The 12694-nt window shown below is 39.9% G+C and overlaps 1 protein-coding gene across 2 annotated transcripts in view; it reads right to left on the minus strand.

Moving 5' to 3' along the window:
* EFCC1 (EF-hand and coiled-coil domain containing 1) overlaps nucleotides 1-11145 on the minus strand; it is a 79494-nt gene extending 68349 nt beyond the window's left edge. For both annotated transcript variants that reach the window (XM_072127352.1, XM_072127351.1), the window contains exons 1-2: nucleotides 10332-11145; nucleotides 4524-4924 (exon numbers count right to left, since the gene is read on the minus strand). In XM_072127352.1, the coding sequence (XP_071983453.1) occupies nucleotides 4524-4924; nucleotides 10332-10895 (965 nt within the window). In that variant the 5' untranslated portion in view covers nucleotides 10896-11145. The remainder of the gene's footprint in view (nucleotides 1-4523; nucleotides 4925-10331) is intronic.
* Nucleotides 11146-12694: the final 1549 nt, after the last annotated feature.

Below are 12694 nucleotides of genomic sequence, written 5' to 3' on the forward strand. Positions count from 1 at the left end.
ACAGGTTTAAATAGCCTATATGCTATGCTGATTATAAAAAATGGCTTTGTCAGCATTCTGAATCATATTTCAGTAGTTTATACAGGTTTAATTCCCATTATCTGGCTCCCTGCCAGTAGCGTGTAGTGAGTTCCAGGAGTGGGCAGCTGCAGCCTGTCGGTGCCTGTGTCAGTCACCTGTCCCCCACACTAATACAGCTCCCTCCCCTATTCCTGTCATGTGCATTGAGCAGGCAGGAGAGGGAGCGGGATGGTGTGGAGTTGAGGAAGAATTCAGCTGCAGCTGCCCCTCCTCAGGGATTCACCACGCACTGCTGGTAGGGAGCCAGGTAATGTGACTTACTGAAGTACTAAATGATTCAGCACGCTGTCAAGGGAATTTTTTTTATATCTGCATAGCATAGGCTATTGGGACCTGTCACCAGCTAAAAATGACATTCCTGGTGACAGGTTCACTTTAAAAAATGCTATCCCTGACAAAACCTCAGTAGAACTGTTCCTAGAAAACAGTAGACCCTTCTTTACTAATTTTATACAGTATGGGTAACGCAAAACCTTTACCATAACAAAGCCTAACTATACAGAAATAAAATATGATTCACAGTTTTACAATCTTTTATACATGATGGTTAAGTAGGTACCAAATAACACAAAGTAAATCCTATATCACTGAGTCTTCAGGATACTGTACCAGAAAGGTTTTCATGCTATTGTTGCCAACATGAGCGGAGTGTTATAATACCGATGATGGATGTGGCTGTGATCTACAGAACAAAGCCGTCACCATTCATTCTCACTGATCCAGGACAAATTGTAAGAAATGTGATGTTAATTACAGAAATGAGCAGATGTGACCTGGAAGTCAGGCGCTAAGTAAAAGCATGAAGTCAAACTTGTATTAATCTTCAGATACGCAACATATGGTCGGTGTACAGCGTATGGATCTGGTCTGGCAATCACATTTGTTAGAAGCTCATATGGCAATGAATAGAAATGAAAGATTTTATTACATTTTATGTGTCTGGGACTGGAGACCTAATCAAATGAAACCCAAATACAGAGAAGATTTATTAATTGTCAAACTCCAGTCTTTAATACATTAAGTGCCAGCCATAATCTATACTTTGCTGGAGTAAACTGTTCCAAATTGATGCATGTCTTTTAATAAATTTGGGACACATTTGTCTTCCCTGTTGGCAATTATGGAAATCTAAGACTCTTTTGAGGAATAGTATGTCTGCGCTGTGACTTACATGAATTTCTACTATAAGACACAACAAATCTGTTGATGTGCTTGAGGCCACACCTCTGCCCCCATGACTGCCCACAAATGTGGCTTTTGAATGTGGTAAAAATTAAGAAAATTTGTAAGTTATAGCTGAAACTTAGCATGCATATTTGTAAGTTGTCTACTGGGTGTACCTATTATTGGATCAATTCGGATCAATCAAATTTTCAAAAGATTCTATCTAGGTCAAAAAATCTATTTGTTTCAAACTGATGTTGTGCCAATTTGTATATAACCTCCTCTTCTTGTCTAAAACGCAAATTATTCATGAAAGCCATTGTGGCACATTTGCTTACCCCGTTCCCAGAGTTTACTGAAAGTGCATTGTCTGGTGATAATGCACTGTGCCACAAATCCTGCACCGATACCCTGCATGTGTCACTTCCCAGTTTAGGTCCGACGGAGTTCACCTTCTTTTTAGTGGTGCATGTAAGTGCTTGGGCTTGCAACATAATTGGAAAGTTAAATCCGCTTAGTCTGAATCAGTTGGATCGTCAGACGGCACGCCCCCCCCCCCCCCCACAATTCCAGCGCAGACACTTGATAATTACCTGTCCAAGCCGTACAATCCCCGAAAAAGACCCAAAGTCCTACGAAAGTGAGCAGCACGTCAGTAAGTAGATGAGCCCCATTATCTTAGTTCCTAAATATGAGGAACTGTATTAAAGAGTCACGGCAATAGGTAAGTTTAGAACCCCTTTATATATTACATGCATGGGTATATATAAGGCTGGGTTCTCATTCAGTTTTTTGTGTACTTTCAGTGTATAGATTTTGCCTCTGTCTGGCCACTATGCTCTGTAGGACAGAAAAAGGCAGACTACCTCTTTTATTCTGCTCCCTCCTGTCGAACGACGTATGCTCAGCGGAGACCACAGAAGCCTATCGGGAGTGGATGGATCGTATTGCATCCCTCCTTCAGGCTCGCTGAGCGCAGGAATGGGGAAACGGTGATGTCAATGTCCATATAAGGACAGTGACATCCCTGGGGAAAAACCCCTGTACTATCTCCGAATGCTGCCGATATACACTCCTCCCCCCGCATTCAGGTAATATGTCTGTGCCATACGTTGTAAGCACATGTCGGAATCCCCTGACGTGTCCTCACATCACATGGCAAATAATATGATGTGAACTTTGCAGGTGTGTAGTAGGTTTCTTAAAATGTAGTGTAAGGATATCGTATAATAATTCAGCATCTTGGAATTAATCCAATTTAAACAGGACAATTTAGGTGTAATGCCTCTCCTCTTGTACAGCTATAATTTACAGATTAATTTTCCAGTCTTGGCGCACGTAGCAGGAATCTGCTGCAGATAAAACAGTTATTGATTTCTTTCTTTGCTTGCGAACATGTTAAATCCCAGAGGTATAAAAAGTCAGTCATTAATAATAGTTCTTAATTGAGGTGTTGTAAAGCCTCCTGGTTTTCGCCACTGGCAGATTTGTGTTTTCTTTAATGCCTATAAAGTTACAGCTTGACTTAGTGTTCGGTAATATCAAGAAACACAAAATTTGCGATGCTGTTCTGATGTGGGAAGCGTGTGTCTGACGCTGATGGGATTTTTACATTACAGAGAATCTCCTTCTAACATCAAACGAATGCAATCGGTATAATACAAGCAAGTCAGCAAATATAACAATATCACTTTGTAACCAAGATACCAAGTCTACATCTCAGAAGTCCATAGGCTTAGATTACCCACCCAAATTCCAGCAACCACTCATTTTGAACTAAAATCTCAATAGAGGAGGCTGATTTTTAGCTTTACTAAAGGAACAGACTATAGAGAGGAGAGGGGAAGAGTATGAAAAACAAAGATCATATGCTACTGTAGTTTCTCATAAGTTTTCTATATGTTTGGATTCAGCGCTACACAGAGTTTCTTATCAGTGTTTGTACTGAAAATCTACCATCAAAATGAAGCCTGAAAAAACAGGGGCGCTTACTCATAGATCCAATCACTGTGACTGTGGTAATCTTCATATATTTGCTATTCTAATATCAACTTTTCAAATTATGTCAATAAGCCAGACAGGCTTTGGAGGGCGTTACTCTGTTTCGTTGCGCTGTAGCTTCACAGGCTGTTACAATGCACTGGAACACTTCCCCCTCCTACTGTATGGCATCACATCAGGAGTGCTCATGGAGCAGAGGGTGGGGGAGACAGTGTTAACAGCCTGTGAAGCCAGAGCACAGAGGGGCCCTGCTAACACCCCCAGAATCCTATTGGCTCATTAGTATAATTTTAAAAGTTGATTTTAGAAGGAATGAGTTTCTTTCATTTTTGGAAAGTGACTTAAATGTTTGCTTCCTTTTAATATAGCAGAACATGCCCATGCAGTTATCAGACAATGTAACTTACTCTAAAGAATTCCACTTGTCCTTCCAGTTACAGTAAAGAGAGCACCTCATAAGCACGCAAAACAATTTGCAATATTAAAACACACTGGCCCAAATTTACTAAAGCCCCTGCACCAGTTTTCTTTTGGACTTTGCACGTTCTTTCATGTGCAAACTACTTGCACATGCATTTATAAAGTGTCTGAGACACATTTGTGGTGCGGCTGCACTATTCCCGACGCAAAAGAAAATTCGCCACATAAAGGGGCGTGCCAGTGCAAGACAGTCCGACAAAATTGTGCCGCACAGCCCATGTAAGGTGCACCAAAAAGTTGGTGCATTCTGCTGGAGAAGTGCAGAGGGTTCCAAATTCATGACGGCGCCACAAAACATGAATCTGGCGCACTACATAGGCAAACTGCACATAGTCCATATTGCACCGTTTTTAGTAAATGTGCCCCACTGTTCAGTAGTTCCATATTTAGTAAGGACGCTTTTCACAGGGCTGTCTATATACACAGGTCTACTGTATCTATGGATTAAATATGTGATACTAGTACTCAACATGTGATTGATAAGGTTCATTATATGTTACTGATTTATGAAGGATTGGCCACTAAGAAGCTAATCAAGTCATAAAAGTAAAATGCAGCAACCCCTTTGGCAATGTAAAGGAACTATATGGACTGTGTTGCAGGGCAATGTTCTTGGCTTGGTCAAGGTTGGCAATATTCAGAGAAACAACAAGAGAGGTCACAGCACCTCTAGCCTAAAAACCTGTAGGGGTCAAAAAGTTAGAACTCCAATTGTTCAATCAATTACGACATTTTAGTACAAGTTACTATGGCAGGAAAAGCTCTCTAAATATCTAATAATTGTACATATAGTTTACCTATAATACCGCAGTTGAGTTTCCAGCTGATCTATATGCATCTGGAGTACTGGAACTTTACGGGATTTTTCTTCCAGGTCCTTTACTTTACTGTAACATGCCAGCACCGCTTGACGGGCATCTTCCACCCTCCTTCTCATCTCTGCCTGTTCACTTAATAGCTGTTGGTTAGATTCTTCTATACAGACCAAAACTTTCTGAGTTTTGTTTAATTTCTCTTCCAAGTCTTTTTTTGCTTTGGTCATCTCCTGTATTTGTTCATTTTTGGGGCTCTGTATTACATTGATCTCCCTCTGGACACATCTGGTAGTTACAGTGTAACTCTGAGATAAAACCCTTCTGTTAGCAGTAGCAGTAGTCATCTCCATTGGCTGGGATACGCGACTTCTATAAAGGCCAACCTACAAAATAAGAAGAGTAAACAGTCTTACATTTGTATATTAGTTTTTTTTTAGAGACATGTTTGTTGTGTTGTATTTTTATTTATTACTAGTATTATATTATCAAATGTATATGTTCTTAGAGTCGCTGTACATCTTACATTTTATTGGGTAAATTGGCCAAAAACCTGTTATAGCCAGCTGCCTACAATAATACAATGGAGTCATTTAATGTTCAGATATAACATTTAATTAGTTCTATATTTGAACTTGAATTGTATTTTTAGCTTTGATCATCATTTTATATAGTTAGGCATACTACATGAAACATTTTGTGATTTCTTTTTACTCATTAGTAACATCAATGCTTCTTCTAAGATCTGAACTCCAATAGCCAGCATAATCCTGTATGAGAGTCATCTAAAATAGGCCTCTAAACTGGATCTCTTAAAGAGACCACCTCTTAAAGTTTACCACTTCCACCAAGTGTCACCTCTTTTAGGTAAATCCTGAAGATAATTGGACTGTGCTTTCCAAGATTCCTTTATTATGTATGTCATTTTTTGCATTTCCAAGATATTCCTAGATTATTCCATATGCAAATGAAGCAGTAGTTTCAAGTTATGTCTTTAGCAGCGCTTCCCTTTTTCAGTGTCATCGCATGCTTTTCACAAGCCAAATCTTTTGCTTATCTGAAGTCGTCCAGGCAGGAATTGCAGTGATCCAGGTACTAATCACACATCCTGCCTCATTAGCATACGGATTCAAAGGGGAATTTCTCATAAACAGGAAAATGTTCAGAAATAATTAAGGCTTCTTTTCGAATTCACAGAGCAATTTTCTATAACATGAGCTACCAACAGATTATAATGCTTGGGTACGTGGTAGACAAGGGGAAGACACATACCAAAGAACAAAAACAAATTATGTTCCCCTTCTTTCTGCGAGTATACCCATTCTTACTAGCTTTTTGCAGCCATAATCTCTATTCTGCCGTATGTAGACGTTTCTGAGCATGACTTCCATTAAGCAGCTTATTTATTGACATGTGACGTGAGTAACATATCTCAACCCTGGTGGTCAAGAACAGCAAAGTGCACAATAAAAACACCTTTGTTGTTCTATGGTAGTCAAAGGAATTTATAATTAAATCCCTGGTGGTGGGGAGGAGTAAGGGATTTATAGTTACATCTCTGGTGGCTACCGTAGTGATAGGGTTGATTTTTTGTTCAAGACTGGCCTATGGAGGGTTTTAAAAATTCGGAAATGTTGGAAGTTTGAGTTAAGCCTTCCAATTTGGGGCTGTTTATCTGCAAAAGCTAGAGGCCCATACTTGTATCCATTAGATACAATCAAATAAAATTTTAGTACTTTAAAATGTGAAGTATTTGTAAAAAGTCCTTTCACAGCAAGTTCCCTGTAGGAGAAATGGGAGAGAAGGGGCATATGAGTCTAAACAAATACTTTGCCAATGGTATATAGCAGAATATATAAGTTATTTTGGCCACGCTTTGTATTGTGCTCTGTATTTCACATGTATGGTTTGACTTTGCATATGTTTAGCTTTGTCTTTGAAATGTACCCCATATGGTAAACACTTATAAAGTATTACAATCAGAAATGTGACTGTGAGTAATAGTCTATTGCTATAAGGAGCCACCATTCCGGGATATAATCTGTACCATATGGAATACAATTTCTCTACATTTTATGCAGCTGACCCTAAAACTGCCAAACTGCTGTATAAAGAAAAAAAAAATCAGGCTGTCTGACTATTCAATCCAGATGTCAGAAGACAGGGGGACTGACTATAAGAAGCACTTGTAGGGCACAAGGTCAAGTTAAAGTGGTATCTGCCAGCATATTCTGAAATTAGATAAGTGTATATGAAAATCTCAGCATCTAAATTCTGTTGCCCCAGTTTTCTGTCTGACTTTGCACATTGTTCTCAGTGTAAACTGCTGGCACAGGTATTTATAAAGTGTGATCAACACATATGCACGGCTGCACTATACACAACGCAACACAAAATTCTGCACCGAAAGGGTGTTCCGCTGCACAGTCGGACTATGCAGTGTCCAACAGAAGTGTGTTGCGCGAACTATGTTAAAGATGCACCAGAAAAAAAGTTGTTTCACTTTTTCAGAGCAGTGCACGGGGCGCCAGATTCATGAAGAACGTGCAACACAATTCATGAATCTGGCGCACCCTGCAGACTTGACAGACAAACTGCACCTAGTGCAGTTTTCACTGTTATTGATAAATGTGGGTCATTGAATAAGGTTATGCCATACAGAGAAGTGACTTTAATGGGGCTAGTGATATTCATGATTGATCAGGAGGGTCCTGACCCTCGGGACCAAGACCAATCAGCTGTTTCCAATGATGGAATAATATAGAAGTGGAAGTACAGACATTCACATTTAAAGTCATTCCTGTGCCATATATATACATTTCTCCAATCAGATGTTATTAAAAAATTTTATCCATGTGAAGATCATTTCCATGAATGTAGCCATTTGAGAAACAAATTAAGTCAATTCAGAAGAATGGAACTGGAGATAGGTTCTTTAGGTTTGTTCTTAAGTAGAATTTGTATGTAAGTTGGAACTGGTATATTTTGTGTAACTCCAAAGTATTTTTTAGTCCATTGACAGCGGAAAAAGAATTAAAATAGACTAGGGATAGAGTTCAGTAAATTTCCAGCATCCAGAGAGCTTGACGAGAGGTCACAGGGGGAAGAGAAGCCTGTCTTTAACTAGGGGTTGTCTGCAAGTGGGGTCTTCTTGGGGACTGCATGTATAACATTTTGTTTTGTTACCATGTCTTTGATAATTCTCTGTGCACATGGTAGTATTACAATAAGCAGGAGCCATATATTCCGAGCCAAGGCTAGGATTGGATCTCATCCAGTTAGATCAGGAAAACATTTCCTAATTCTAGATTTGCCAAGGACTTGTCCTGATCTCGTAGGACTAGACCCTGTCCTTACCAAGTTTTGCACAGGACTATGTGCACAAACAACCTTTTTTTTCCAGCATAGATCTCTTGAACACAATACAATCGCTTTTATAAGAATATTACAATAACACTCTGTCCTAATTTGCCTCACAGATGTCTCTTACAGGGTGGGACTGCCCCACCGGAGGATTATCTGTATTTGGCTCCTCTACAACGTGGTCCAGGAGGTTAAACAGAAAACAAGTTTTTTACAAGCTTGTTTAACAATACCTGCATAGTTCTTTCATGCATCACATGTTTTTGTTTTTGTTTAAGTTTTCTTTGCGATCTCAAGAGCTAAAATTATAGTGTCATTTGCTCACAAATTGACAAAATGCTGTAGACTACTAGAGCAGTAAGTAATCTTTAATCACCCAGAAAAAAAATTGTAGATTAGATAGTCCATGGCACACTGGATGCTGGGATAGTTTCACCCCATGGGACAGATATACCATATGTGCAATCTGTGTAGCTGAAAAGCGAGGGGTGGGAATGGCCACTAGGGCACTATTGTCTTTCAACTTTTTGCTGGGTATGTAACACATTTTAATAAAGATATTACAACTTTGATCCCAGTTTAACTGTTAACAGAGTATATGGGCGCAGGCCAAAGGTGCCAGCAAATGTTGACCATAGTTCACAGCTGTGTTCTGCAGGTTTCACAAAATGAAGTCAATGGGGAACAGAGGACTTTTCATTCACGGTCCGTTCTCAGTAAAATGACTACAAGACCAATGGATGTGGAAGGATTCTGTGGGGCCCAGGTGATATTTCTACTCTTCTACATTGCCTGAGGTCTCCCATTTTTTCAAAGTCTCCGGGACATTCAAGGAGAGTTGGGAGGTATGACCACAGCACCATTTTTTGGAGGTCTGTTATTTTCAGGGGGTACACCGTGTGACACTCTTATTTTTCAGTGGATGGTACTTTAAAGAGTCTTAGTACAGAGGTTAAAGTTCTCAAAAGTAAGGAGCCAAAGACAAACAGTAAGCATAGCATCCCTGCATCACTGAGATGTGAGCTAGACGGAGAAGGATAGCCACTAGTGTATTTGATATAACAACTGCCAGCATGCCCTTATCATTGTTCCGGTGATAAAGGTAGCCTTTATGATACAAGGGCCTTAGCAGACTCTTAAAGTATCACAGTACTGAGCTAGGTTCTGATATTACATTGAACTTAATTATGGTAATAACAAGCATGGTTTTGGTATCATTTAGGTTAGTTCTGATGTTACTGGACATGGATCTGGTTACATGACATGGTTACTGGACATGGATCTGGTTACATGACATGGTTACTGCTCATGGATCTAAGAACTGAGCTTGCCTATGGTACTCTTTTTATGTACTGAGCTTGGTACTGGTGCTGTTTTTGTGTACTGACCTAATTTCTACTTCTGTTATGATATAACATTAAAATATACTCTACAGGCGGTCCCCTACTTAAGGACACCCGACTTACAGACAACCCATAGTTACAGACGGACCCCTCTGCCCACTGTGACCTCTGGTGAAGCTCTCTGGATGCTTTAAAATAGTCCCAGATTGCAATAATCAGCTTAAAATTGTCTGCAATGAAGCTTTATTGATAATTCTTGGTCCTATTACAGCAAAAAAATTTGAAACTCCAATTGTCACTGGGGCAAAAAAAAAAAATTGTCGGGAACTACAATGATAAAATATACAGTTTCGACTTACATACAAATTCAACTTAAGAACAAACCTACAGTCCCTATCTTGTATGTAACCCGGGGACTGCCTGTATTTGGAATATTGATAAATAGTTTGATAATGAGTTTAGGGATACTTTTCTGTACATCACAGGTATTCTATACAAAGTACAGGACTATAGTCAGCTAAGTAAAAGGCTGATCCTAGAATTTCTGTTGCACATATGATGTGGATACTATACTGTTTGTTTAGAAGATCCGCATGAGGATTAGCCCCTTTTTAATTTAACATTTGTAAATACTTTTAGTTCCCACCCAAAATAAGTAACTCGCTACTCATTTTCACTGCATGATTTTTAGGGAAACATCACCAAAAATCTGTTTGTTTGCCGACATGTACATTGGATGCATTTTACACAGATTTTAACATGCAATCTGTGATCTAATCCAAGTAACATCTGACATGTGTGATCTAAAACCTGGAGAAACACAAGTGGGATAAAATGGAGAAGAGTGTTGGTAATTGGATCCTATTCTCAAAAGCCCAAAGCTTTTACACAGTGCTAAAATCAGGGGGAAAAATATTATAGGTGAGTATGATGTCCAAATGTTACTAGAAGAAGCCAATTCTAAACAAACTGTAGAGGTTGTCATGTTTCACAAAAATTAGGTTGAAAGGATCTCATAAGAGCTGGACTCTAAGATCCACACTATCACTATCCCCATCTGAAGTAGTCTCTGGTCTGTGCCACTTACTTGCAATGCCAGGCAGCGGGCATCACTGCTCTGCAGCGCCCCCTTCAGGTCCTCCAGAAGTTGTCTCAGATGCAGGTTCTCAGCCTCCAGGCTCCGGAGCTCATCTTCCCCCACAGACCCTGGGCCACTTCTTGGGGTTTCCCTCCTCACCACCTGCGGGCTCCTGCTGCGGATCTCATCCAGGATCTGCTCGTTCTCCCGACCCACAGGCATCCTGGCAGTGCCAGCTCTGGAGCTGAAGTACCCACACAGTCTGGCATGGAACTGCCTGAAGCTGAGCCTTTCCGGGAGCTCATCCAGCAGGTCCTCACACTCCTCTATGCCAGGCTCTAGCCCCAGGACCCTGCATAGGGTCCTAAACTCCTCCCTGGAGATGGTGCCCTGTGCCTGCCAGTCCAGGTGATGGAAGACCTCCTGCAGGTACTGATCCAAGCCAGTGGCCAAAACGATGATCTCGTTATCCAGCCCCTGGTCCAGTCCGTAGTGATGGGCGAGGGCACTTACCAGCCACTGGGTCCTGCGAGCTGGCCGGAGGGGGCTGCACTGATCACCCAAGGGCTCCATACTTAGTTCAGGGACTCCTCTGCATCTTCTGCTGGCTCGATGTCTCCCTGATGCAACTTTTGAAAAACTTTTGCAAACTTTAGAAGTATAGAAAAAGTTTTCTGCGTCTTGTATTTTCAGTCCGTGTTCAGTATCTTTTGTGCCAGGGTTCTGGGTGTTGTGTGATGAGGTCTGAGCTCCTTCCTTCTGTGTTGTGTAGAGTGCAGAGTAGACTGTGAGGAGTGCAGGGGATGTCAGAGCTTCCAGGCTGCCTCCCTGCTATCCCAGTATTATCCCTGGTACCTCCCTTGGAGGAGGAGGTTTCATACAAGACATCTCTGGTGAGTGTTCTGTTCGGCTTCTATTGTCTGACACATTTATATTGTTAATAAAGTCTTGTGGCTTTGATGGTTTGTCTTTGTCCTGTGTCAAAAAATATTGCAACAAAACTGCATGTGTCACCTTCATTTAGATGTGGAGATCATATAGCATCTCTGCAGATTTTTTACGTATACAACTTCCCAATAAGTTGTTAGCAACGTCTACATTTACAATTTACATTTTGCTTTTTCTTTGTTATTTATTTTTTATTTTTATTTATTTACAAAGTATTCCCTATTTGTCAAAAAAATAAATCATTGTATTTTTTTAAGCTGAAGGAAGCCTTAATAAACTATAGTGATGTATTGTAAACATACTATAACCAACCGATACTATAAAGACAACAATTAATGATGGAAAATTACGGTACAATATTTATTCGGGAGCTACAGATGTGTAAATAAACATAAAATGTAAATAAATAATCATAATTAATCTTTATTTATATAGCGCCATCATATTCTGCAGCGATTTACAGATGACGAGGTATATATACACATAAAATAAGTTTTACAGAAAAAATAAGTCAGATGACACAATAGGAATGAGGGCCCTGCTAACAAGAGCTTACAATCAGTGATAAATAAAATCAATAAATAATACGTAATTTTTGATAAATAAATATAAATAATAAATTATCCACAAATAATTAAACATTTTATGACCTTATCCTTCTATAAACTGCGCAAATAGTCCCTCACTTATAAATCACAATAAAATAATTTAGAAGTTACTTTGACAATCTGGAATTTGACAAGTGGAATATATAGAACATTTTACCGTCCAAAAGACCAAAAGAAATCCATGAACCATGACAGAAAATATCAGAACCTGACAGGGATGCCACTGGCCTATAAAGTACCACAACCAATTGGGTTTTGAGGAGGACCAGGGAAAAATCACCTTAAAGGACACCTACCATCAGTTTTACTATTGGTAGACATGTCCTACTAACCTCTTCCTGAGGAATGATTTTCCTTATAACTCTATAAGCCAAGATTTCGTCAATATAGACGTATACAAATTATGCTAATGAGTCTGGGTGCTGTGGCTACGTCACCGGAGCTTCTCAGAGGGTCTTGTCTTATGATTTATTCACTCCCTTTGTACAATACATATCCCGCATGGTCCCTGACGTCACCTGCTCTATGCACGGTGAATGGTAAGGACCAGGAGACGTAACGGGGAGAGTTAATAAATGATAACACAAGGTGCTCTGAGGCACTCCGGTGCTGTAGCCGTAGAGCCCTAGAGTAATTAACATAATTTTGATCAGAAACTGTTAGAAGAACATGTCTACTAAAATGGATGGTAGATGTCCTTCCTGCAATAGGATGTACGTGTACGTACAAATCAGAAGGTAGTTTCAGCATGTGGATGTACAGGCACATCCTGTTAATTGTGTGGGCAAAGAACCTGTGTCCAGTGCAATCAATGTA

This window comes from Engystomops pustulosus, chromosome 10 (genome assembly GCF_040894005.1).
Source record: "Engystomops pustulosus chromosome 10, aEngPut4.maternal, whole genome shotgun sequence".
Taxonomy (NCBI): domain Eukaryota; kingdom Metazoa; phylum Chordata; class Amphibia; order Anura; family Leptodactylidae; genus Engystomops; species Engystomops pustulosus.